The sequence below is a fragment of the Sorex araneus genome, chromosome 2 (genome assembly GCF_027595985.1).
Source record: "Sorex araneus isolate mSorAra2 chromosome 2, mSorAra2.pri, whole genome shotgun sequence".
Lineage (NCBI taxonomy): Eukaryota > Metazoa > Chordata > Mammalia > Eulipotyphla > Soricidae > Sorex > Sorex araneus.
Window position 1 is genome coordinate 326352536 of NC_073303.1, and position 23926 is coordinate 326376461.

The 23926-nt window shown below is 40.7% G+C and overlaps 1 protein-coding gene across 1 annotated transcript in view; it reads left to right on the forward strand.

Moving 5' to 3' along the window:
- The window catches only part of LAMA1 (laminin subunit alpha 1), a 153654-nt gene extending 150754 nt beyond the window's left edge, over nucleotides 1-2900 (forward strand). The window contains exons 62-63 of the mRNA XM_055124819.1: nucleotides 1833-2055; nucleotides 2677-2900. Coding sequence (XP_054980794.1) covers nucleotides 1833-2055; nucleotides 2677-2837 — 384 coding nt within the window. The 3' untranslated portion in view covers nucleotides 2838-2900. The remainder of the gene's footprint in view (nucleotides 1-1832; nucleotides 2056-2676) is intronic.
- Nucleotides 2901-23926: the final 21026 nt, after the last annotated feature.

The window sequence follows — 23926 nt, forward strand, 5'->3', positions numbered from 1 at the left end:
TCATGTTGGAACAAAATGAACTCAATAATTAACGGTGCTTTAAACGATATTCCAAGTTTCGCCAGAGTTCAGCCTCCCTCTTTCTGTTATTTGTGGGGTGAAGGTGGGATTTGAGCCACACCCAGCAGTACCTGGGCTACTCCACCTTTCCAGAATAAGAAATCTCTCAACCACTCCAGAAATGTATCTTCTTTGCTAAACAGAGAATGTGCCTTCCTCCCAGTTGCACCTGAGGCTACTTCTTCCCTAATTCCAGGGAGCAGCCTTCTGCACTTTGAGAAACTCTCAGTGCTGGTCTATAGATGAAGCTCTGTCTTTTGCACACTGGGCAGCGAAGGGATTCTGTCCAGTGGGAATGAGATCTCAGTATTGCCAGTCCTCGGGGACAGCTGGCAGGCTTAATTCAGTGTCCCCTGAAGATCAGTCTTCCCATTGCAACTGTCAGGGGCGCTCATGCCTGTTCACCTCCTGCCACCCTCCTTATCTCCAGGAAGGTCACTTGAGAACTACTCAAAGATCCTGGGGAAACAGGGTGGTGTTCTTGGCCCTTCTGTCTACCTCACTGCACGTGGCCACCATTTCTACTGGGCTCCCATCCTTTCAGCTCTGGTTATGACAAAGACCCTCCATCTCCCTGAACTCCTGGCTTTTAGAAGGGCAAGGGGTAATTTGAATGCTCTAAATTGCTCCTGAGTTGATTTGCTTGTTTCTCAGGTGTTCCTGCTACACCTCCTACCCCCAGATTTCTCCTAGAATACTAGAATGGGGACTGCTGAGAACATAGAAATTAACCTGACAACTTGTTCTTTCCCTTCACCTAATTCCCCCTCTTTCTTCATCTGCATGTTGTGGCAAAGTTGCCTCTTTAGCATATTATTTGTTCTCAACATTAAAAAATAAATATATTGGCCTTGTAGCCAATGTATTTCCTCACCTGTCCTTAAAAATAAGTCTGAAAACTTCTTTATCTAATTTATATTCTTATATAATACTAGAGAAATCTTATCAGAAGTATAATGGTGCACAAAAAAATGTCGAATTTACTGCATATTTTACCTCTATTGGCTTATATTTTTTATTTCATAGTTACCATCTTCACTATACTTATATTGCTGTTAGTTGATTTCACATATTTACTTAAGCATATGAATACCTTTACTACACCTTATAGTTCAGATGACATGATAACAATATTCCTTTTTTTTATATCAAAAGTTACTGCATCTTCACCAACAACAACGGGGCTTATTATTTACTGGTCTCTTAAACATTTTTTAGTGGTTGTCTAAGAGTTTGTATTATGCATTTCAACTATCAGAGTTTCCCTTGAAATAATATGAGCAGCTTTACCTGCTCATATAACCTAAGAGCTTTATATCAGTATACTCAGACTTCTTTTTTCTCATCTTTGGCAAATTTTAGATTTGGGGCTTTTGCATGCATAGTGATAGAACATATATGGTTTATCAGAAAGAAGTGGATAAACCTTCCTTCAGAGGAGATAGCCCCCTTCATAGGAAGGGATCCCAACCCACAAACCCATCAATCCCTGTAAAGGCACAGTGTGGGCAGAGAGCCCCAGGCTTCTTCCCACCAGGTGGTCTTTTTGCCTTTTCTGAAATTTCTGGAATAGGGTCTTTTAAAAGGTTTCTTTCAAAAGCATTTTTCATACACACACACATATATGTATATACACACACAATTAACTTCCCTTTTTAGCAGAATGATGGGTGTCTAGGTATCCAAAAAAGCACTCTATGAGTAGATAATATTCCTTTAAAGTGGAAGAATAAAATCACAGCTCTAGTTGCTTGTGTCTGCTGTTTGTCTAGCTCTTATTCCATGTTAACAACGGTGCTGGGAGAATAACAGCCACATACGAGCCCCCAGCTACCCATACACTCTGCGATGGGAAATGGCACACACTTCAGGCTCACAAACGCAAGCACCGCTTGGCTCTGATCGTGGATGGAAATGCAGTTCGTGCCGAGAGTCCACACAGCCAGTCCACCTCTGCAGACACCAACAATCCCATCTATGTCGGTGGCTATCCTGGTAAGTATGGACATCCACACCTCTAGCGTCAGTGACTAGTGGTGAATCCACAGACAATTTTTTTTTTAATTTTTATTTTTAAAGAGTTGAATACTTTGTCTTTTTTTTTTTCTTTTTGGGTCACACCCAGCAATGCACAGGGGTCATTCCTGGCTCATGCACTCAGGAATTATCCCTGGCGGTGCTCAGGAGACCATATGGGATGCTGGGATTCGAACTCGGGTTGGCCGCGTGCAAGGCAAATGCCCTACCCGCTGTGCTATCACTCCAGCCCCTACTTTGTCTTTTTCGAAAAAATTTTATTGGATCACTGTGAGATAGTTACAAGCTTTCATTTTTGGGTTACAATCTCACAATGCTCAAACACCCATCCCTCCACCAGTGCACATTCCCTACCACTAATATCCCTGGTATGCCCCCTTTTCTTACCCTCCCCCTGCCTCCATGGCAGACAATATTCCCTATACTCTCTCTCTACATTTGGGCATTAGTTTGCAATATTGGTTTGCAATGCAGATACTGAGAGGTTAATGCACACAATTTGAGATTACTATTGTCCCTGTGCTGCTTGCTTCATTTTCCCTATCTAAGCAATAGTTCTCTTCTCTGTTTCCTAAACAGCTGATGTCAAGCAGAACTGCCTGAGCACCCGGACCGCCTTCCGTGGGTGTTTGAGGAAGCTCACGCTGATGAGGGGCCCACAAGTTCAATCCTATGACTTCAGTAGAGCCTTTGAGCTCCGAGGAGTTTTCCCGAATTCCTGTCCTGGCACAGAGCCCTGAAATTCTGGGTTGCTTCTGGTTGGGGATCATTGAATATATTTTGAGAATTGTTTTTGTGAATTAAAATCTCTTCCATCCAGATTTCCTTTCCAACTCAGGTTGTTTCTAGGGGGGAGTTTTGTGCTGATGATAGACTGAAAATAAGAAAAAGCTTATGTACAACAAATACCTCTATTAAATAGTTTAAAAGGTAAATTGAATTCACTGCCTCTCGATGTTTTTTTCTAAATAAATCTTTGTTAATTTAATATTCTATTGGTAACTTTTTTAAAAAATTAAATCACTGTGATTTACTAAGTACAAAGTTATTCGTGATTGAGTTTCAAGTGTACAATGTTCCAATACCAGCCCCTTCACCAGTGTCCCTACCCTTCACCAATGTTCCCAGTTTCTCTAAGGCAGACTCTTCCCCGGGTCTGCCTCTCTGGAAAACACTTTTCCCTTTTTATTTTTTCTTTTAAGGCACTGTGGTTTGCAATACTGTTACTGAAAGCCTATCATGCATATCATTTTATCTATTGATAATTTGATAGCACTTTGTTTGAGCTACTAAGAAATAAAATATCACTGCAGGTGGTTATAGTTAGAGCAGAGTATGAGTAAGCTTTCTTTACCAAAATTCTAAGACCTTCAAGACCTGAGTGTTAAAAGTAGGTAAAGGGATACTCTTGATAACCTTTCAGTGTCAATATTGCAAACCACAATGCCCAAAAGGAGAGGGAGAGAGAGAGAGAGCAACAGACAGAGAAAGAAGAAAATCCCTTGCCATAGAGGCAGGCTGGGGTGTGGGGGGTGATGGAAGGGAACTTGGGGACACTGGTGCTGGGAAATGTACACTGATGGAGGGATGGGTGTTGGAATATTGTGTGACTGAAATCTAATCATAAACGGCTTTGTAAAGGTCTATCTCACAGTGATTCAATAAATTTTTTTTTCGTAAAAGTCTAAGTCTTCCTCAGGCAAACAATGCTTTTGGTTATATTCCAGCAGAGGGCACCCACTCTTTGCGAGACTAGCCTTCAGAAATACTCCAAGGAATCTGAGAGAATAAGGGAAGCAGAGGTGGAGCTGGAGAGGAGGTGGAAACTCCTTTAAAGAAATCTCTACCAGGACCTGACCTAACAGCATTTTGCAGGGAAAGGGGGAGGAAGGGAGCATCACCACTAGAGAGCTCTTCTTTTATTGTTAATTTTATTTTCACCTTTGAACAAGAGTTTTCCAGACTGAAGACATAATACAGGAAGTAAGGCACTTGCCTTGAGGGTGTTTAACCCCAGCTCAATCCTTGCCACTGCTTATGGTCTCATGGGCACCACCAAGGCATACCCAAATCCCTACTCCACCCTGAAAAAAAGAGTTTTCCCTGACTTGTCTTTTGCTGGGAGAATCTAACTATTGCTTTCCTGAGCTAAGCAGTTTTAAATGTCTGACGGCTTTTTTGGGTCCTCCCAATGTGTGCAAGCAGAATACTGCTATTTCATGAGCTTCAAGGAAATGGTTGCATTTCCCAGCACGTCCTGGAAGAGAGGGCTCTGTCTGTCTTTAGCAGTGACCTACTTTTTCCACTCTGAGAGGGGACATGTTTCATTTCTTTGTGTGTGGCAGACTCCAGTTAAACCAGGCAACCTTCTGTGGTCCTGGTCCCTGTCATGTCCCGAGCTTCCTGCTGATGCCTCTGAAGTGTCTGGTTCCTTCCCAGTAAAAACACCTTCATGAAGCCGTTGGGCAGAGGCGGCAGCTGTGGCAGAAGTGCTGGCGGTGTGTGCAGGATGCGGCGGTTGCAGGAGAGCAGCCTCCTGCTGGCTGGAGGCAGGGGAGTCGCGTGGGAGCATTTGCCATCTCAGCAGAGAAAACGCACACAAAACCCCCTCCGTGTGCCAGAGGCGGCCTTTCTACTCCTGTTCCTATGGAAACAGACTCAGGGAAGATGACGGCTCCAGCATTCTAGACCTGGTCCAGGACTTCGGGTGACGCAGTGACCCAGCAAGGCTGAGCACAGGTTGTAGAGTGGTTGCAGACTTGGTACCCCAGCACCGCCCCCCTCCCCTCTCTCCTTTCTACTCCCTCTCACCATGTTGTGAAAAGGTGGAAACGTTTGGGCCTTTCATGTTTCCAACTATTGCCAAAAACTCACAAAACTCTCCTCAGGGAGCATCCTTGTCTCTCCACTGTGGCCTTCCACGGGGACTGGATCTCCCCGGGAGAGCCGGGAGCGGAGCCACACAACCTGAGTGGCACACCAGTGCCCAATGCTGGTGTTAAACTCTTAGTCAGGATGGATTCAGCCTTCAGAGCAAAGAAAATACAGACACGCAGTTAAATTTGAATTTCTGATAAACAATGAACACATTTTTAGTTTATGGCTGTCCCATTTGCATAAATATCCTACATTTATTCAATAAACTTGACAGTCCTACTAAGTATTGCAGGCCTAAAAAAGTTTTTGATTCCTTTTCTTAACTGTCAAATGATTCCAACATTTTTTATTGATTGATATTGTATTTTACAATACTATTAATAATGGCTTTTTATGCAAATAACTTCAACACCATACCATCACCAGTAAGCTACTGAGAGTATCCTGCCTACACGGCAGAACCTGGTAAGCTACCTGTGGCGTATTCGATATGTCAAAAACAGTAACAGCAAGTCTCACAGTGGAGACATTACTGGTGTCCGCTCAAGCAAATCAGTGAACAAAGGGATGACAGTGCTACAGTGCTACCATCACCAGTGTATTCTCTTCCCTCACCCAAGAGCCCCAACCATTTCCCCCAATAATCCCCCACCAATTCCAACTTTATAAAAGTTGCATCTTAAATCATACACAAAAATTTGCTTTGAAATCATACTTTTCCTGTGATATTCTTATTGATAAATTCTTTCTCAAAACCTAATTTTGATGCCCAATATTTACTTAGTGTGTTTATTAATCCAGAACTTTTTAACATATTAAACTAATCTTTTATCTCTGGTAAAATAGAAAATTTACCATTTTAATCACCTTAAATGTAGTTCTGTGACATTAAGTACATTTTATTTTATTGAATCACTGTGAGATACAGTTACAAAGTTTTTATGGTTGAGTTTCAGTCATAAAATGATCGAACATCCATCCTTCCACCAGTGTATATTTTCTACCACCAGTGTCCCCAATATCCCTCCCACCACCCCCACTCAACCTCATCCCCTGCCTTGATGGTAGACAATTTCCTTCTTACTCTCTCTCTACTTTGGGGCATTATGGTTTGCAATACAGATACTAAGAGGCGATCATGTTTGGTCCTCTATCAGCTTTCAGTATACATCTCCCATCCTGAGAAATCACTCCAACCAACATTGACATAGTGATCCCTTTTCTATCCCAGCTGCCTTCCAAGTGCCTGAGAACAGACAACTGGTTAAAGAAAACATGGTATATCTACACAATGGAATGCTATGCAACAGATAGAAAAGATGAAGTCATGAAATTTGCTTATAACTGAATGGACATGGAGCGTGTCATGCTAAGTGAAATGGAGTCCGAAAGAGAGGGACAGACATAGAATGACTGCACTCATTTGTAGAATATAAAATAACATGAGACTGACACCCAAGGACAATAGAGCTGGGGGAGCAGTTGGCAGACATTAAGTACATTTACACCTTGAGCAATATTCACTCTGGCTCCTTTACTCTTTTTAATCTTAAAAAATTAAAACTCTGTTACTTAAAGACTAACTCTCCATTCCCAGTATGGATATTTAACAGTATGGATATTTGAGTAATCAAACTTATACAGATAAATTAAAATAGTATTTTCCAGGGATCGAGAAGGGGGAATGGAGAGTTAGTCTTTAAGTAACAGAGTTTTAATTTTTTAAGATTAAAAAGAGTAAAGGAGCCAGAGTGAATATTGCTCAAGGTATAAATGTACTTAATGGAATCATGTAGCATTTGGTCATCTGTGACTGGCTTATTTTTATGTAAAGTTAAATCGCATCCTCTTGCATGTCTCTTGCTGATTTTGTTCATGCATTCATTTATGGATAAACATGCGAGTTGTTTCCACCTTTTGTTTAGTGTGAAGAATAACACTGTACTATAGCTATACTATTAACATGAGTATAAAATTATTTCTTTTCATCTTGACATCAATTCTTTTAGGCACATACCTAGGAGGGAAAAATAACAGATCATTCAGAAAATCTATTTTTAATGTTTGAGGAACTCCCATGGTCTTTTCTCATAGCATACAGATTCATTTTAAATCTTTATTTTATCATCTATAAAATTGGGTTATGATAACAGTCTCAAAGAGGTATTTCTTAGGAAATATTATTAAACTTAAAGAGAAAGAACAGCTAAATAAGTCAGTAATGTTGATCTTAGTAAATTTAATCTCGTCATATATGCATAAAAAATAAAAAGCTAATGCAAGCTTTATTGCATATCAGAAAGAAAAATAGAACTAATCAAAACAGTGATTCCTGTGTACCATTATACAACCCTATTTATATTATTATTGATTTTTCCATATTGCCTGTACAATCATTTCTGAATTACGCATCATAATTAGAGATGATACACATGTGATATATTATAGAACAACCATATATTAGCATGTGTTTGTAAATTAAGTGCTAATTTAGTGTCTGGACCAGATACGGAGCTAAAAAAAATGTTAAATATTCGCTAGAATTGTGGAGAACACTTAAATGTCTATTTTCACCTTAGAACATGATAAATAAAGGATTAGATTTTAGTACTGGGCTGGAGCAATAGTACAGCGGGTAAGGCATTTGTCCTGCATGTAGCTAATCTGAGTTCGATACCGGGCATCCAAAATGGTCCCTCGAGTACCAACATGAGTAATCCCTAAGCACAGAGTCAGGATTAACCTCCGATTAGTATCACCATGGCTCAAAAAACAAAAAATAAAATAAAGGAAAACTGAGGCATGGCATTTAAAAAAATATATTAAATTGTGGTACCATAACAAGCAATGCTGGGAAGGCTCATACAAGTAGTATTAACTAGCCTAGAAACTAAGCTTTACAGAGTGTGCAATCAAAACACTTGTGGAGTAAATCTACAATATACAAAGTGCAGTCATACTACTGGTGGTGTGTGAAGTGGTTTGGTTGAAGAAAGGTGTGGGTTTTAGTTGCTCAGCTGAAATAAAGGTATCCCTTTGGGGAGATATGGGCTGTTAGGGAGTGTAGCTAGTGAAAAAAAAGAATGTATGGAACTGACCATGGAGAGTCCATCCCAAAATCAAAGAGGTAAGAGAAGACTGAATGTGATGGCTTGTGAAGCATCAGGGTTTTCATCCCGGGCACTATTGTGAAGACAATACATTTGAAATTATAACCTTGTTGGAGTTTCTAGCCTGTACCATCTGGTTAAGCAAATAATTAAGAAATGATTGAAAACCACGGTGGTGATAACAGAGAAGAGAAATATAGGAACAATAGAGGCTCCAATAATATGTTAGCTTTAGGCAGAAAGTATTATGATCACAGGAGACAAATTTCTAGCTAAGTTTGAATACTATGAATTTGAGAATAAGATTATCTGAAGGGAAATGCTTTGACTTGGATAGAGAGCAATGGGGACCAAATAGGCAAATGAATCGTTAATGGGCAGAGATCTTAGGCATTGCTGCCCCCAAATCTGTCAAGATCATATCTGACTGCTGATTGTAGAAATACCAAAGAGGATGTTAAAACTTCAACAAAGGACAACCAAATAAGAAAGTTTGGTTAGGCATTAATTTGTACATACGTTTATTCACTGCTGATGTATTCATAAGGTTTATCAAAGTAACTTTTCAAAATCCCAGTGGATTTCAGTCTTTTGGAGTCTATGAATCATTTTCTTACTGCATGTTTTATTTTCGAATGTGATAATTTTTTAAGACAAAGAAATATGCCCCAAACAGTAACAACAAGTTTCACAATGGAAACGTTCTTGGTGCCTGCTCAAGCAAATAGATGAGCAATGGGATGACAGTGAAATTGGTGGTAGAGTGGAAAGAAAAATGCACTAGATTTCTTATGGTAGGTAGTACTATTTGGTGGCAGTAAAATTTGACTTTTCTTATGAGTCACAGAAACTGGTGACTGATTATACATATTAAAATACCGTGATAGCCTGTCTGGTTCCACCTCAGCCCCACACCATTACCTGCTTTTCTCTCTTGCCTGAACTGTGATTAGAGACAATTCAACCTTTCTCCCGACTCAACACTCCTCACAACGTATGGTTTTATTTGTATATCAACCTTAGGATCACTTGTCCTAATGACTCAGTATCCCCAGGGCAGTTACAAAAATCTTAAACAATGGAGAATATCTGGCTCACTATCCAGAAAGGTCCTGCAAAATCACATGATCTGGCCCTACCATATCACAGGGTAGATATATATGCATCTCCTCTACTGCTCACAACCAGTCTTTATGCATCGTATGGCCTGCAAATGATGTAAATGTTCAATGGCCCGCGACAAGAAAAAGATTCCCCACCCCTGGTCTAAATGAAGATAAAAGTTTGCCCTAAGGAAAGGATATTTACACAATACCCATCAGATAAGGGGTTGATATCAATGGTATATAAAGCACTGGTTGAACTCTACAAGAAGAAAACATCCAACCCCATCAAAAAATGGGGCGAAGAAATGAACAGAAACTTTACCAAGGAAGAAATACGAATGGCCAAAAGGCACATGAAAAAGTGCTCTGCATCACTAATCATCAGAGAGATGCAGATCAAAACAACTTTGAGATACCACCTCACACCACAGAGACTAGCACACATCCAAAAGAACAAAAGCAACTGCTGTTGGAGAGGATGTGGGGAGAAAGGGACCCTTCTTCACTGCTGGTGGGAATGCCGACTGGTTCAGCCCTTCTGGAAAACAATTTGGACGACTCTCAAAAAATTAGATATTGAATTCCCATTTGACCCAGCAATACCACTGCTGGGAATATATCCCAGAGAGGCAAAAAAGTACAATCGAAACAACATCTGCACATGTATGTTCATCGCAGCACTGTTTACAATAGCCAGAATCTGGAAAAAACCCGAATGCCCCAGAACGGATGACTGGTTGAGGAAACTTTGGTACATCTATACAATGGAATACTATGCAGCTGTTAGAAAAAAGGAGGTCAAGAATTTTGTAGTCAAGTGGATGGGCATGAAAAGTTTCATGCTGAGTGAAATGAGTCAGAAAGAGAGAGACAGACATAGAAAGATTGCACTCATCTATGGTATATAGAATAACAGAGTGGGAGACTAACACCCAAGAACTGTAGAAATAAGTACCAGGAGGTTGACTCCATGGCTTCGAGGCTGGCCTCACGTTCCGGGGAAAGGTCAACTCAGAGAAGCGATCACCAACTACATTGTAGTCGAAGGCCATGTGGGGGAAGGGAGTTGCGGGCTGAATGAGGGCTAGAGACTGAGCACAGCGGCCACTCAACACCTTTATTGCAAACCACAACAGCTAATTAGAGAGAGAAAACAGAAGGGAATGCCTTGCCACAGTGGCAGGGTGGGGTGGGGGGGAGATGGGATTGGGGAGGGTGGGAGGGACACTGGGTTTACGGGTGGTGGAGAATGGGCACTGGTGAAGGGATGGGTTCCCAAACTTTGTATGAGGGAAGTATAAGCACAAAAGTGTATAAATCTGTAACTGTACCCTCACGGTGATTCTCTAATTAAAAATAAATAAATTAAAAAAAAAAGTTTGCCCTAAGGTTACCCATTTATTTGTTATAACTGTTTATATTCAGGTGCATTTTGAAAGCTTAACTTCTGTCAGATTAATATCTCACATCATTTGAAAATTACCCCAAAAAGTCTCATTAGTTTTAAGCCCAGTAGATCATATTTCTACTCTGTTGTGTGCAGTTAGACTGCCTGCCTAGACTTGTATGCCTCCCTAGACTTCCCTGAGCACTGAGAGCACTGCTCAGGAGTTACCTCTGCTCTGGCGAGTTTTAGCTATGCTTATGCGACCCCTCAGATCATATTTGCTCCTCCAAGATGCCCCAAATTGCTTTAAATCCCCTACAGGCCTATATCATGTTGGATTTTTTTTTTTTGGTATGTCTCCCAGAGCTAATATAGTTAGGTTCTGTGGGGGATTGTTAGCAAATAATTGTTGAATATTAAGTCATGACTTTTTCTAAAATTCTTTAGCAATTAGGGTATTCCTGTAAATTGCCCAATTGCCTTGCAAATGGAAGTCAGTGGAACAACTAATAAGCATTAAAAATAACAGAATAGGCTTCTTTGGCAAGGTATCTCCCAAAGAGGTTCCAAAAGCTGAACAATTTTCTTAATATATAGTGGAATTTTCAGCTTCATATATTCAGAAGTGTTAAGACTATAAGGATGGTACCAGGGACATAGCAGAGCTAATAGGGTACTTGTCGTGCATGCAGTTGACCCAGGTTTGATCCCCAGAACCACTTATGGTCCCTTGAGAACAACCAAAAGTGATCCTTGAGGACAGAGCTAGGAATAGCCCTTGGGCACCCCTGGATGTTGCTCCCAAATATCTCTTCCTCCCTCCCACCCCCTCTCTCACACACGTACACACACACACACAGATGCATTCATACAAACTAAAAGTATTTTTCATGGGGAGATAAAGGCACAGTACATATTTCCCCCCCAATCTCAGTGTCCAAATTGGGGTCGACAGCAGCTGCCTAAAGCAAGGACTTGCATGAAAGCATAATAGAAATTGTGTATCAAGTTTTTTTTTAATCTCTTGGAATAACACAACTTAAAAGAATTTTTTCATGGAATTTGTAATGCATAATACTTTATTATAAAAGTATTAAATCACATACTTCAGCATGACTATTGAAAAAGCTGTGGTCTCTGCTTACATAATTGGTGAGCTTTCATAGACATGAAATAATAAAGTTTATGGCAGCTTGATTTAGTTGGAACCGTTTATGGTAGTTTGATTTAGTTGGAACCATTCTGTGAATCAAGCATTGCAACAATAACTTAATTTTTTTAGCATGAGTTCTAATACAAATATGATTGTTAGGAATAAAATAATAGTATGAGCTAAATAAAAATTAAATAATGGTGTGTCATAGCCCTATAAGAAGAGAACAACTCAGGGGAAAGCTTAGCTAAGGGAGCAGCTGGAAGTCTGTGAAGAACAAGAGTCCACTACATATGGAAGTGCAACCAGACTAGAAAGGTGAGACAAATTTAGATGAAGAGAGGAAGTTAGTGTTATTTTTATTAATAATTTTCTTAGTTATTAAGAAATGTGCCCTACCATAGCACAGCAGGTAGGACATTTACCTTGCACACAGCCGACCTGGATTCGATTCCTCTGCCCCTCTCGGAGAGCCCTGCAAGCTACTGAGAGTATCTCACCCACACAGCAGAGCCTGGCAGACTACCTGTGGCATATTCAATATGCCAAAAACAGTAACAACAAGTCTTACAATGGAGACATTACTGGTGCCTGCTCGAGCAAATCGATGAGGAACGGGATGACAGTGATACAGTGATTAAGAAATCATCACAAAAACAAAAAGTTGTACTATTGAATGGGGGAAAATACTCACCCATCAAACATCTCTTCAAGATAAAACTCAACAAAATAGTCAAAATTTGGGAAGAGGAAGGTCAGAGCGATAGTACAGTGAGTAGAGTGTTTACCTTGCACGTGGCCAATTGTGGGTTAGATCCCTGATATCCCATACTGCCCCCTGAGCACTGACAGGAGTGATTCCTGAGTGTAGGGCCAGGAATTACTCCCAAGAATTGCTGGGTGTGACCCCAAAACAAACAAACAAAAACCTTGGAGGAGGGACTGGCGAGATAGTTCAAAGGGCTAGAACACATGCTTTTTTTGTTTTGTTTTTGTTTTGTTTTGTTTTGTTTTGTTTTGGCTCTTTTGGTTACACCCAGTGATGCTCAGGACTGTTCCTGGCTCTACACTCAGGAATCACTCCTGCAGGTGCTCAGGGAACCATATGGGATGCCAGGGATCAAATCCAGGTCTGTCTCTGCAAAGCAAACACCCTCCCCACTGTCATATCACTTCTGTTCAAGAGCACATGCTTTGTTTGTAAAAGACCTTGGCTTCATCTCTGGGCACTGCCAGCCCTGAGCATCTATCCAGGAGTTACCTCTAAGCACTGCTGCATGTGCCCAAAAATAAACAACAAAAAAAAACTGGTGAAATGACTGGAGAGTCCCTTTCTCAAAGAAAATATACAACTAGACAACAGGTATGAGAAAAAATTCTTGGCATCAATGATCACGGAAATGCAAATCAAACCACAATGAAGTACCACCTCATACCAATAACACTAAACTATTTAAAGGTCTCAGTGATGGTGAGACTGTGGGGAAAGGAACCCTCATTCACTCTTATTAGAATCTAAACTGGTTTAGCCTTCATGGAAGAGAGTTTCGAATTTCACAAAGAAATAAAAGTATTGACCTAGCAGAAACACCTCTAGGTATCTATTTGAAGAATATTAAAACATTCACTTGAGAAGATATGTACACATCTGTGTTCTTTGTGGCATTTTTATAATAACCAAGATCTGAAAATAACTCAGTGACCAGTAACCAGTGAATAGATAAAGGACTTGTAGTATGCACACACAAAATAGGACTATTAATCAGATTGTACAAGAAAATATGAAATTTTGGAGGCTAGAAAAATAGCCTAGGGCCTTACCATACAGCAGATAGGGCCCTAGACTTGCATATGGTCTACCCAGGTTCAATCTCAGAATCCTATAAATCCTGCAAGGAATGATCCCTGAGCTCACAGCCAGGAATAAGCACTGGGCATAGCTGGGTGTGCCCCCACCCCCAAAATAAAAGAAAACATGAAATTTTGTTTTTTGCTGCCATATGGAACTGGAGAGTTTCATGCTAAGTGAATGACAGACACAGGGTGATGTCACTCACAGCAGCTCTACAAAGGTACAAAGTAAGGAAAGAGACAGTGTTCACTGGGGAAAAAACTTTAGACTCTGACTATAGAATAGAGAAGAACTAAGGGGTGAGAATAGGGGTAGTGGAAAAGAAGGATCCTACACACAGTCATGGAGGTATATTGGGGTCTTAGAAGTGTCCAATAGTAATAAAAGTGACCTAATCAAATAAAAGTTGCTCAATGACATTAACCATTAGGGAATGCAATTGAGGGGGACTAGCTGATAGCACAGTGGGTTAAGGCACTTGTTGTACATGCAGCCAATCCAGGTTTGATCCCTGGCATCACATATGGTCCCCCAAGCCCTCCAGAAGTGATTTTGAGTGAATCACTTCTGAGCACCAAAAAGTGTGGCCCCAAAACTAAAAAATAAGTTAAATTAAATTTAAAAAATAGGGGCTGGAGCGATAGCACAGTAGGGAGTTTGCATTGCACGAAGCAGACCCAGGTTCGATTCCCAGCATCCCATATGGTCCCCTGTGCACTGCCATGGGTAATTCCTGAGTGCAGAGCCAGGAGTGACCCCTGTGCATCGCTGAGTGTGACCCAAAAAGCAAAAAAAAATTTTTTTAAATAAATTAATTAAATTAAATAAAATAAAACCACAAGATACCTAACTACACAGATGACAACTCTCAGATAACTAAAGATTGAACACCTGTGCAGAGCCAGGTCACCTGGTAGTTGTCTGACAGCACCCCACAGTGGATGAGCCACCATGGTTCTATGTCAGACATCGCCACTATTTGGCCCAGCCGAGGCAGGTGGCAAAGCTACAGCTGACACTGGGGTTTCTCCATACCCTGCCAATGCCAATCTGTCTGAATCTTGCAAAACAGCCCTGCGATGTCCACCAGGAAACACGTGGAGAGTTCCAGCAGGGATCACACGTAGAGTTCCATGCCTGGTGTGCTGAGTCACACGTTGTCTAAGGCAAGATAGTGAGGCAGGTTTGGGAGAGCGCAAGGGGTTCAGACAGCATCGGTGCCATCTTGCCTCCAATCAAATAAATATTGTGTGATAATTATAGAAAATGAGTAGGGATGACTAAAGCATTGGCAAGGGTACCAAACAACTAAAACTCTTTCCATTGTTGGTGAGAAGATAAAATGGTACAATGGCATTAGAAAACAGTTTGGTAATTTTTTTTTAATTTTTAAAATTTTATTGAATCACCATGAGATATTTACAAGCTTTCATGATTGGGTTACAGTCTCACAATGATCAAGCACCCATCCCTCCACCAGTGCACATTCCCCACCACCAATATCCCGGGTATACCCCCACTTTCCCACCATCCCCCGCCTCTAAAGCAGACAAGATTTCCCATACTCTCTACTTTTCGGCATTATAACTTGCAACACAGACACTGAGAAGTCATCATGTTTGGTCCATTATCTAATTTCGGCATGCAACTCCCATGCCAACTGGTTCCTCTAGCCATAATTTTCTTAGTGATCCCTTCTCTATTCCATATGCCTTCTCCCCTCCACTCATGAAGCAGTCTTCCAGCTATGGGGCAATCCCCCTGGCCCTTGTATCTGCCGTTCTTGGGTGTCAGCCTCATGTGATGCTACCCTACACTCCACAAATGAATGAAATCCCTCTATGTCTATCCCTCTCTTTCTGGCTCATTTCACTTAGCATGAGACTCTCCATGTTTATCCATTTATAAGCAAATTTCATGACTTCATCTCTCCTAACAGCTGCCTACTATTCCACTGTGTAGATGTACCAAAGTTTCTTTAACCCGTCATCTGTTTTAGGGCACTCAGGTTGTTTCCAGATTTTGGCTATTGTGAACAGTGCTGCAATAAATATATAGGTACAGATGTCATTTCTCCTGTGCTCTTTTGCATCCTCTAGATATATTCCCAGAAGTGGTATTGTGGGGTCATATGGAAGCTCAATTTCTAGTTTTTGAAGGACTGTCCATATTGTTTTCCAGAAAGGCTGGACCAGTCAGCATTCCCACCAACAGTGAAAGAGTGTCCTTTTCCCCCCACATCCATGCCAGCACTGTTTGCTTTTGTTCTTTTGAATGTGTGCCAGTCTCTGTGGTGTGAGATGATATCTCATTGTTGTTTTGATTTGCATCTCCCTGATGATTTGTGATGTGGAGCATTTTGTCATGTGCCTTTTAGCCATTTGTATTTCTTTTTTGAGGAAACTTCTGTTCATTTCTTCTCCCCATTTTTTGATGGGGTTAGAAGTTTTTTTCTTTTCCAATTCTACTAGTGTCTTATGTATCCTGGATATTAATCCCTTATCAGATGGGTATTGGGTAAATATTCTCTCCCATTCTGTGGGCTCTTTCTGTATTTTGGTCACTGTTTCTTTTGAAGTGCAGAAGCTTCTTAGTTTGATGTAGTCCCATTTGTTTATGTTTGCTTCCATTTGCATGGTCAGTGTTGTTTCATTCTTAAAGATGCTTTTAGCTTCAATGTCATGGAGAGTTCTGCCTACATTTTCTTCTATGAACCTTATAGATTCATGTCTGATATTGAAGTCTTTAATCCACTTTGATCTGACTTTTGTGCCTGGCATTAGACAGAGGTCAGAGTTCATTTCTTTGCAGGTAGCTATCCAGTTTTCCCAGCACCATTTGTTGAAAAGGTTTTCCTTGTTCCACTTTGCATTTCTTGCTCCTTTGTCAAAGATTAAGTGGCCATATATTTGGGGGTCTGTGACACGAAATTCAACTCTGTTCCATTGAATGAAGGTCTGTTTTTATCCCAATACCATGATTTTTTAACTACTACTACTTTGTAGTAGAGTTTGAAGTTGGGGAAGGTGATGCCACCCATCTTCTTTTTTTCAAGGATTGCTTTAGCTATTCATGGGGGTTTATTGTTCCACATAAATTTCAGGAGTGTTTTGTCTATTTCTTTGAAAAATGTCATAGGTATCCTGATAGGGACTTCATTAAATTTGTATAGTGCTTCAGGCAGTATTGCCATTTTGATAATGTAAATTTTCCCTATCCATGAGCAGGGGATGTGTCTCCACTTCCTAGTGTCCTCCTTTATTTCTTGAAGTAGTGTTTTGTAATTTTCCTTATATAGGTCCTTCACTCCTTTGGTTAAGCTGATTCCAAGGTACTTGATTTTCTGAGGTACTATTGTGAATGGGATTTTTTTTTAATGTCTCTTTCTTCTCTTTCATTATTTGTATATAAGAAAGCCATGTACTTTTGGGTGTTGTTGATTTTGTAGCCGCCACTTTACTATATCGACTTATTATTTCTAGGAGCTTTTCTGTAGAGTCTTTAGGGTTTTCCAAGTATAGTATCATATCATCTGCAAATAGTGATAACTTGATCTCTTCCTTTCCTATCTGTATACCCTTGATATCGTTTTCTTATCTAACTGCTATGGCCAGGACTTCCAGTACTATATTAATTAGGAGTGGCGAAAGCGGGCAACCTTGCCTTGTGCCCGATCTTAGAGGGAAGGCTTTCAGTTTTTCCCCATTGAGAATGATACTTGCCGTGGGCTTTTGGTAGATGGCTTTGACTATATTGAGGAAAGTTCCTTCGATGCCCATTCTCCTGAGAGTTTTCATCATAAACGGGTGGCTGAATCTTGTCAAATGCTTTCTCTGTATCTATTGGTATGATCATATGGTTTTTATTATTTCTTTTATTAATATGATGAATTATGTTGATTGACTTGTGAATGTTAAACCATCCTTGCATTCCTGGAATGAATCCTACTTGGTCATGGTATATGATCTTTTTGATGAGTTGTTGGATTCTATTTGCTAATATTTTTTTTTAATTTTTTTTTAATTTTTTATTGAGTCACCATGTGGAAAGTTACAAAGTTTTCAGGTTTAAATCTCAGTTATACAATGCTCGAATACCCATCCCTTCACCAGTGCTCATATTCCACCACCAAGAATCCCAGTATAGCTCCACCCCGCCCCCTCACACCCCAAACCCCCCCACACCCCTAACCATCCCCACCCTAAGCCCCCCCCGCCTGTGTAACTAATAAATTTCACTTTACTTTCATTTTGATTGCATACAATATTTCAACAAAACTCACTATTATTTTTATTTTTTTCTTTAATTCTATTTTTAATGGCACTAGAATTATTTTTTAAATTATTAATGAAAGTATACTGAAATAAAATTAATATCAAAGTGATTTAATTGACTATGTTTAAACAAAGTATTGCTACCTAAACAAATATAAAAGAATAAGTATTTAACTTAAGGATAACCTGAAAAAAACCCAATTGTTCATGTGCTTTAGAAAACTCACTATTATTGTTTGGAGAGTCTCTCCCCTAAAGTCAGACCTGCTGAAAAGGAAGCATTAGATAAATTGTTTTCCATTGCTGAGGATGAAGAGGTATGAGGTCGAGTGACCACACTTAGCAGCCTCTCAGTTTTGGGTTTCTGTAATTTAGTATTTTAGTAACTAAGTCCAGAGAGACATCTGCCAGAAGTTGCATCATTGCCAACTTGTACTTCTCAGTTCCATTATATTCCACATATGAGTGCAATCTTTCTATGTCTGTCTCTTTCTTTCTGACTCATTTCACTCAACATGATACTTTCCATGTTGATCCACTTATATTCTATTTGCTAATATTTTGTTGAGGATCTTTGCGTCTGTGTTCATCAGGGATATAGTCTGTAATTCTCTTTCTTTGTGGTATCTTTGTCTGTTTTTGGTATCAGGGTGATATTTGCTTCATAGAAACTGTTTGGAAGTGTTTTTGATACTTCAATTTCCTGGAAAGCTTAAAGAGGATTTGGAGTAAATCCTCTTTAAAGGTTTGGAAGAATTCACTAGTAAATCCATATGGGCCAGGACTTTTGTGCTTGGGGAGACTTTTTATTACCATTTCAATTTCTTTGATGGTTATAGGTCTGTTCAGGTATTCTAGATCTTCTTGGATCAGCCTTGGGAGCCTATAGGAGCCTAGGAATTTATCCATTTCCTCAAGGTTTTCATGTTTCGTGGCATAAAGATTCTCAAAGTAATCTCTGAGAATCCTTTGAATTTCTGTAATTTCTGTTGTAATGTCCCCCTTTTCATTTCTAATTCGGTTTATTAGGGTTTTCTCTCTCCTTTTTTTGTGAGTCTTGCTAGAGGTTTATCGATCTTGTTTATTTTCTCAAAGAACCAGCTCTTGGTTTCATTGATATTTCGGATTGTTTTTTTGGTTTCCATCTCATTAATTTCTGCTCTAAGTTTCATTATTTCATTCCTCCTGTTTGGATTAGGCTCCTTTTGTTGGTTCTCTAAGCTCTTAAGCTGTGAGGTTAGGTTACTTATGTGGGCTCGCTCCTCCTTCCTGAGGAATGCTTGTAGAGCTATGAACTTTCCTCTTAACACAGCTTTTGCTGTGTCCCATAGGTTTTGGTAACTTGTGTCCTTATTGTCGTTCATTTCCAGGAATCTTTTTATTTCCTTGACTTTGGTAATTTCTTTACAGATTAATGGACTGAAGTAATAGTACAGTGCATAGGGTGCTTGCCTTGCACGTGGCCAACTTTGATTTGATCTCTTGTATGCCATATGGTCCCCCGAGCTCTGTCAGAAGCATCCCAATTATTTTGCTCTTGGTATTTATTTATTTATTTTTATTGAATCACCGTGAGAACAGTTACAAAGCTTTCAGGATTAAGTCTCAGTCATACAATGATCAAACACCCATCCCTTCACCAGTGCACATGTTCCACCACCAAGAACCCCAGTATATCTCCCCTCTGACCTCCCACCCTGCCTCTGTGTCAGATGATTTTCACTTTACTCTCTCTTTACTTTGATTAAATTCAATTTTCAAAGAAAACCCACTACTATTATTTGGAATTTCCCCCCAACAATCAGACTTGCTGAAAAGGCATCATTAGATAATTTGTTTTCTATTGCTGATAATGAAGAACATATGATGTTGCATGGCTGAGAAAGTAGTCATGCAGTTTTGGAATTCTGGTATTTTTTTTAAAATTTTATTGAATCACCATGTGGAGGGTTACATAGTTCTCAGGATTATGTCAGTTATACAATATTCAAACACCCTTCCCTTCACCAGTGCCCCTATTCCATCACCAACCATCCCAGTATACCCCCCCGTCCCCGCCCTTGTAAGTGATAAGTTTCACTTCCTTTACGCTTTATCTTGGTTACATTCTATGTTTCAACACATAACTCGCTATTGTTGCTGGGGTTTCCCCCCAAAAAGAAAAAGACAGTCTCACTGTCAAGGAAGCATTTGATAGTTCTCCATTGCTGAGAATGTAGAGATATTAAGTCCCGCTGTTTGTTACATAACTTTTCTATTTTTTTCCCCCCCTCGTCCCGCGCCACTGAGTTCACACCTGTTTAGTAGTCACCACGCTGCCTGACAAAGGGAAAAAAAAAACGAAAAAGATGGTTATTTCCCATCATCGGCTGGTGTGGGGCTCTGGCTTAGTTGATAGTCAGGTAGAAAGTCTGCAAGCAGTTTCTGGAACCAAAAGTAGTGCGCTGGTATCGGCCCCGCCTCGAGATTCCACCAGCGTCCCGCTGTTCCATGTACATAATACTTTATTCCCTTGTATCCTATTCCCATGCCCCAAGGTCCATGTCAACTTAATGGACATCATACTATGGTTAATGCCATGCCGCGATTCTTCCCGAGAAAGAAGGATATTTCTTCTCAGCTGGCGTGGGGATATGGCTTGGTTCAATCTAGAGAGATGGCTACCACGTTGATTGCCTTCAATATTTCAACAAAAAACTTACTATTCTTGTTAGGGTTTCCCACTGAAGTCCGACCCGTTGAAAAGGAATCATTTCATATTGCTGATGATTGGATGATATTAGGTCACGCGGCCACGGTAGCGGCAGCGCGGTTTTGGGTTTCTGTATAAAGTCCAGGGAAAATTCTGCCTGAAATTCTATTTCTACAATCTTTTACCCTTTTATGGTGCTCATAAGATGGGAAAACCTAGAGAAATACCGGGCCCCCACAGGGGCAGCCTGGCAGAAACGCTCAGTTCACATACTGCAAGTTGTTCAGTGGGCTGCTGGTGTCCAAAGTAGCTCTTTTGGCCTCCTCTGTCATACTGGAGCGGCGGCAGTGGCGAATGGGAAGCCCATGTGGCTGCACTGTCCTTAAGAGTCCGTGGTGGGCGGAGACCGGTACTTCCCCGCCCCTCGATCTCCCGCAAGCCACTGCGCATTTGGGTCCGTGTCTCCATTTTGTGCTCAGAGAAGTGGGGTGGAGGCTGTGCTGTGCCCAGGAGAGGTTGAGAGAGAGAAAGAGAAATTTAAAAAAAGAGGAATGCCGGGCCCCCGCAGGGGCAGCCTGGCGGAAACGCTCAGTTCACATACTGCAAGTTGTTCAGTGGGCTGCTGGTGTCCAAAGTAGCTCTTTTGGCCTCCTCGGTCATACTGGAGCGGCGGCAGCTGCGAATGGGCGGAATTCTGGTATTTTAGTAATTAAGTCCAGAGGTATTTCTGCCAGCAGCCACTGCATTCCGAGATTGGTTTGCATGCCTCTTGGATCATGGCTGTTAGAGGCGGAGGAGCTGTTTGTGGGCGGCTGCTCGGGGTCTCATTTGGGCGGGGAGCCCCTCCCCCAATTGCAAGATTTCCCACCCGCCTCATCATTGCAAGCTCCTACCTCTCTGTCCAATTGTCTCTGAAAGGTGGTGGTCGCCATGCTGCCGCAAAGGGGAAAAGGCCAGGGAACAAAAACCCTTCCCCTCTTGGGGCTGCATGGGGCCATAGCTTAGTTCACAGTCTAGGAGTATATCTGCCAGCAGCCACTGCATTCCGAGATTGGTTTGTGTGCCTCTGGGATCATGGTCATTCAGGGGCGAAGGAGCCATTCCTGAGTGGTTTTTGTATAGCAGGAAAGGTTTGGAGAAATAGTCCTGGTTCCCACATATCAGAGCCATGTTAGTTGAAGCTCAGTGTCGCCCAGATTTCATCTGGAGAAGGCAGGGAGACTGCACCTTCTCCGTCAGGGGCACCCTGGTGTTATTGGCTCAGTTTGGGGTCTGGAGCATTCTCTGGTGTGTGGTGTCCACCGGCCAGGATTCTTCACTGCTGAGTGTGGCAAGATGGCACTGGGGGTGGGTTGAGGGCGTGACTTCCAGGGTTAGGGGTGAGCTGGAGTTGCCCAGTTCCAGTGCCTCTACGTGGTTTGGAGAATAGTCCTGGTCCCCACATACCGGAGCCATGTTAGTAGAAGCTCAGTGTCGCCGGGATTCCATCTGGAGAAGGCAGGGAGACTGCATCTTCTCCATCTGGGGGACCCCGGTGTTATTGGCTTGGTTTGGGGTGCGGAGCATTCTCCAGTGTGTGGTGCCCACCGGCCAGGATTCTTCACTGCGGAGGGCGTCAAGATGGCGCTGAGCGCGGATGCTCTTGGTATTTATAAGAGAAATAAAAACATATCTATGCAAAGAATTGTACATAAATTTTTTAGGAGTTTTATTTGTACAGTGCAAGACCTTGCAATATTCTAGATATTCTTCAATAGAATAGGTGCACTGTAGAATATTTGTGCAATAAGATACTACCTGGAAATTACACGAAATAACTCCTGCTAGTTCACTAATACTCATGAATTTCAGAAATATGTCAAATGAAAAAAGCCATCCTTAAAAAAGTGTGTTTTGTTTGATATCATTTGTAATTCTAAAATATGCTTGGGGTAAGAATGGAGAGATGGATAGACTGCAAATGTGCATAAGATAACTTTTGGGAAATGGAACTGCTAGCTATTATAACGGTGGTGATGATATCATGAGTGGATATATATATCTCAAATAAATTACATTAGTATTAGATGTTAATAGTGCTTAACATACTAAAATAAAGTTGTGAAAGAAATCAATTAAAAAATGAACTCCCCAAATTCTCTCTAGCTTTTTAACTATTAAGCAATTTAAACCCCACAAGGGCATTTGAATGTGCTACCTCAAAGCATGCTAATACCAGTGCAGAGCAGTGTATGGGTTTTCTTTCAGTAAGGGATTGTTTCCATTATCACATGATATGACCGACCTGGGTCTTTGTAGCTTCCCATTAATTGGAATATTTTGTGATTGGTTCTGCTAAGAAAATTAAAATTTCTATTTATGTCAGTATTAAGTTGAACTTTCTATGTGTTTCAAATTTCTTCAATTAATTTACTGTCTATGAAGTGATGAGAAATGAAAGTTTAATTGTTTGAGGACTTGGAGAGGCCTTAGGGTAGTTATTTTAAGCTTATTAAACTGGCAGGTAAGAACACGTAGGAAAAAACTTATGTGCAATTTGACTCCAGTCTGAAAAAAATTTCAAAAATAATAATTCTTCTAGTACCTGTCCAATAAGCACAGCTGAAATCAGGAGATTATGCCAGAAAAAGAATCTCAAGGATTTTGGAAGGTGTGGTTTTGGGAAGGGATTTAATATAAGCCTTGGTAAGGGAAGGGTTAGAGTTATATAAGAAGCTTCCACAAAAAATAAAATATTTTTTTCTTTTTTTAGTCATATATTTCTCTCTTACAAGTTTAACCTTAAATCACTGAAAACTCATTTCGTTCACGTTGTTATGGGCATTAGTTAGATGGAAGCCATGGAGAGAAAGGAGGAATGAGTGATAGGAGAAGGGAGAATAAGCGTAAAAAAATCAAAATTCTTTTTGTGAAATACTTAGTCAGACATTTAGTTGTTGAACTGTGGTCACGTAAGGTTAGAAAGATCTTCTCAGATCTTATCTTTCTCTTTAAATTGCTTTTGTTTTATTTTATTTTGGGCCAAGCCTTGTAATGTTTGGGTTTACTCATGGCTCTACACTCAGGGATCACTCCTAATGGGGGTCAGGGGACCATCTGGGGTGGTGGAGGTTGACCTATGTCTGCCACGTCATGCAAGGCAAGAGTCCTGCATGTTGTACTATCTCTCAGAACCCTCCTCAAAACCTCTTGTCCAATTCTACTCTACATTCTTCCTTTGAGAGCATGGAAGCCCGTATCTCAGGTGTGTACTATCTCTTCAATGAATCTTTCTACTTTTATTTACATTGTCATGTCCTTGAATTCTTTCTCTTACAAAGACAAAGAACTGAGGACAAACAAGGGCCTTCTCTATTTTTCTGTAACAGCTTCCAGTTA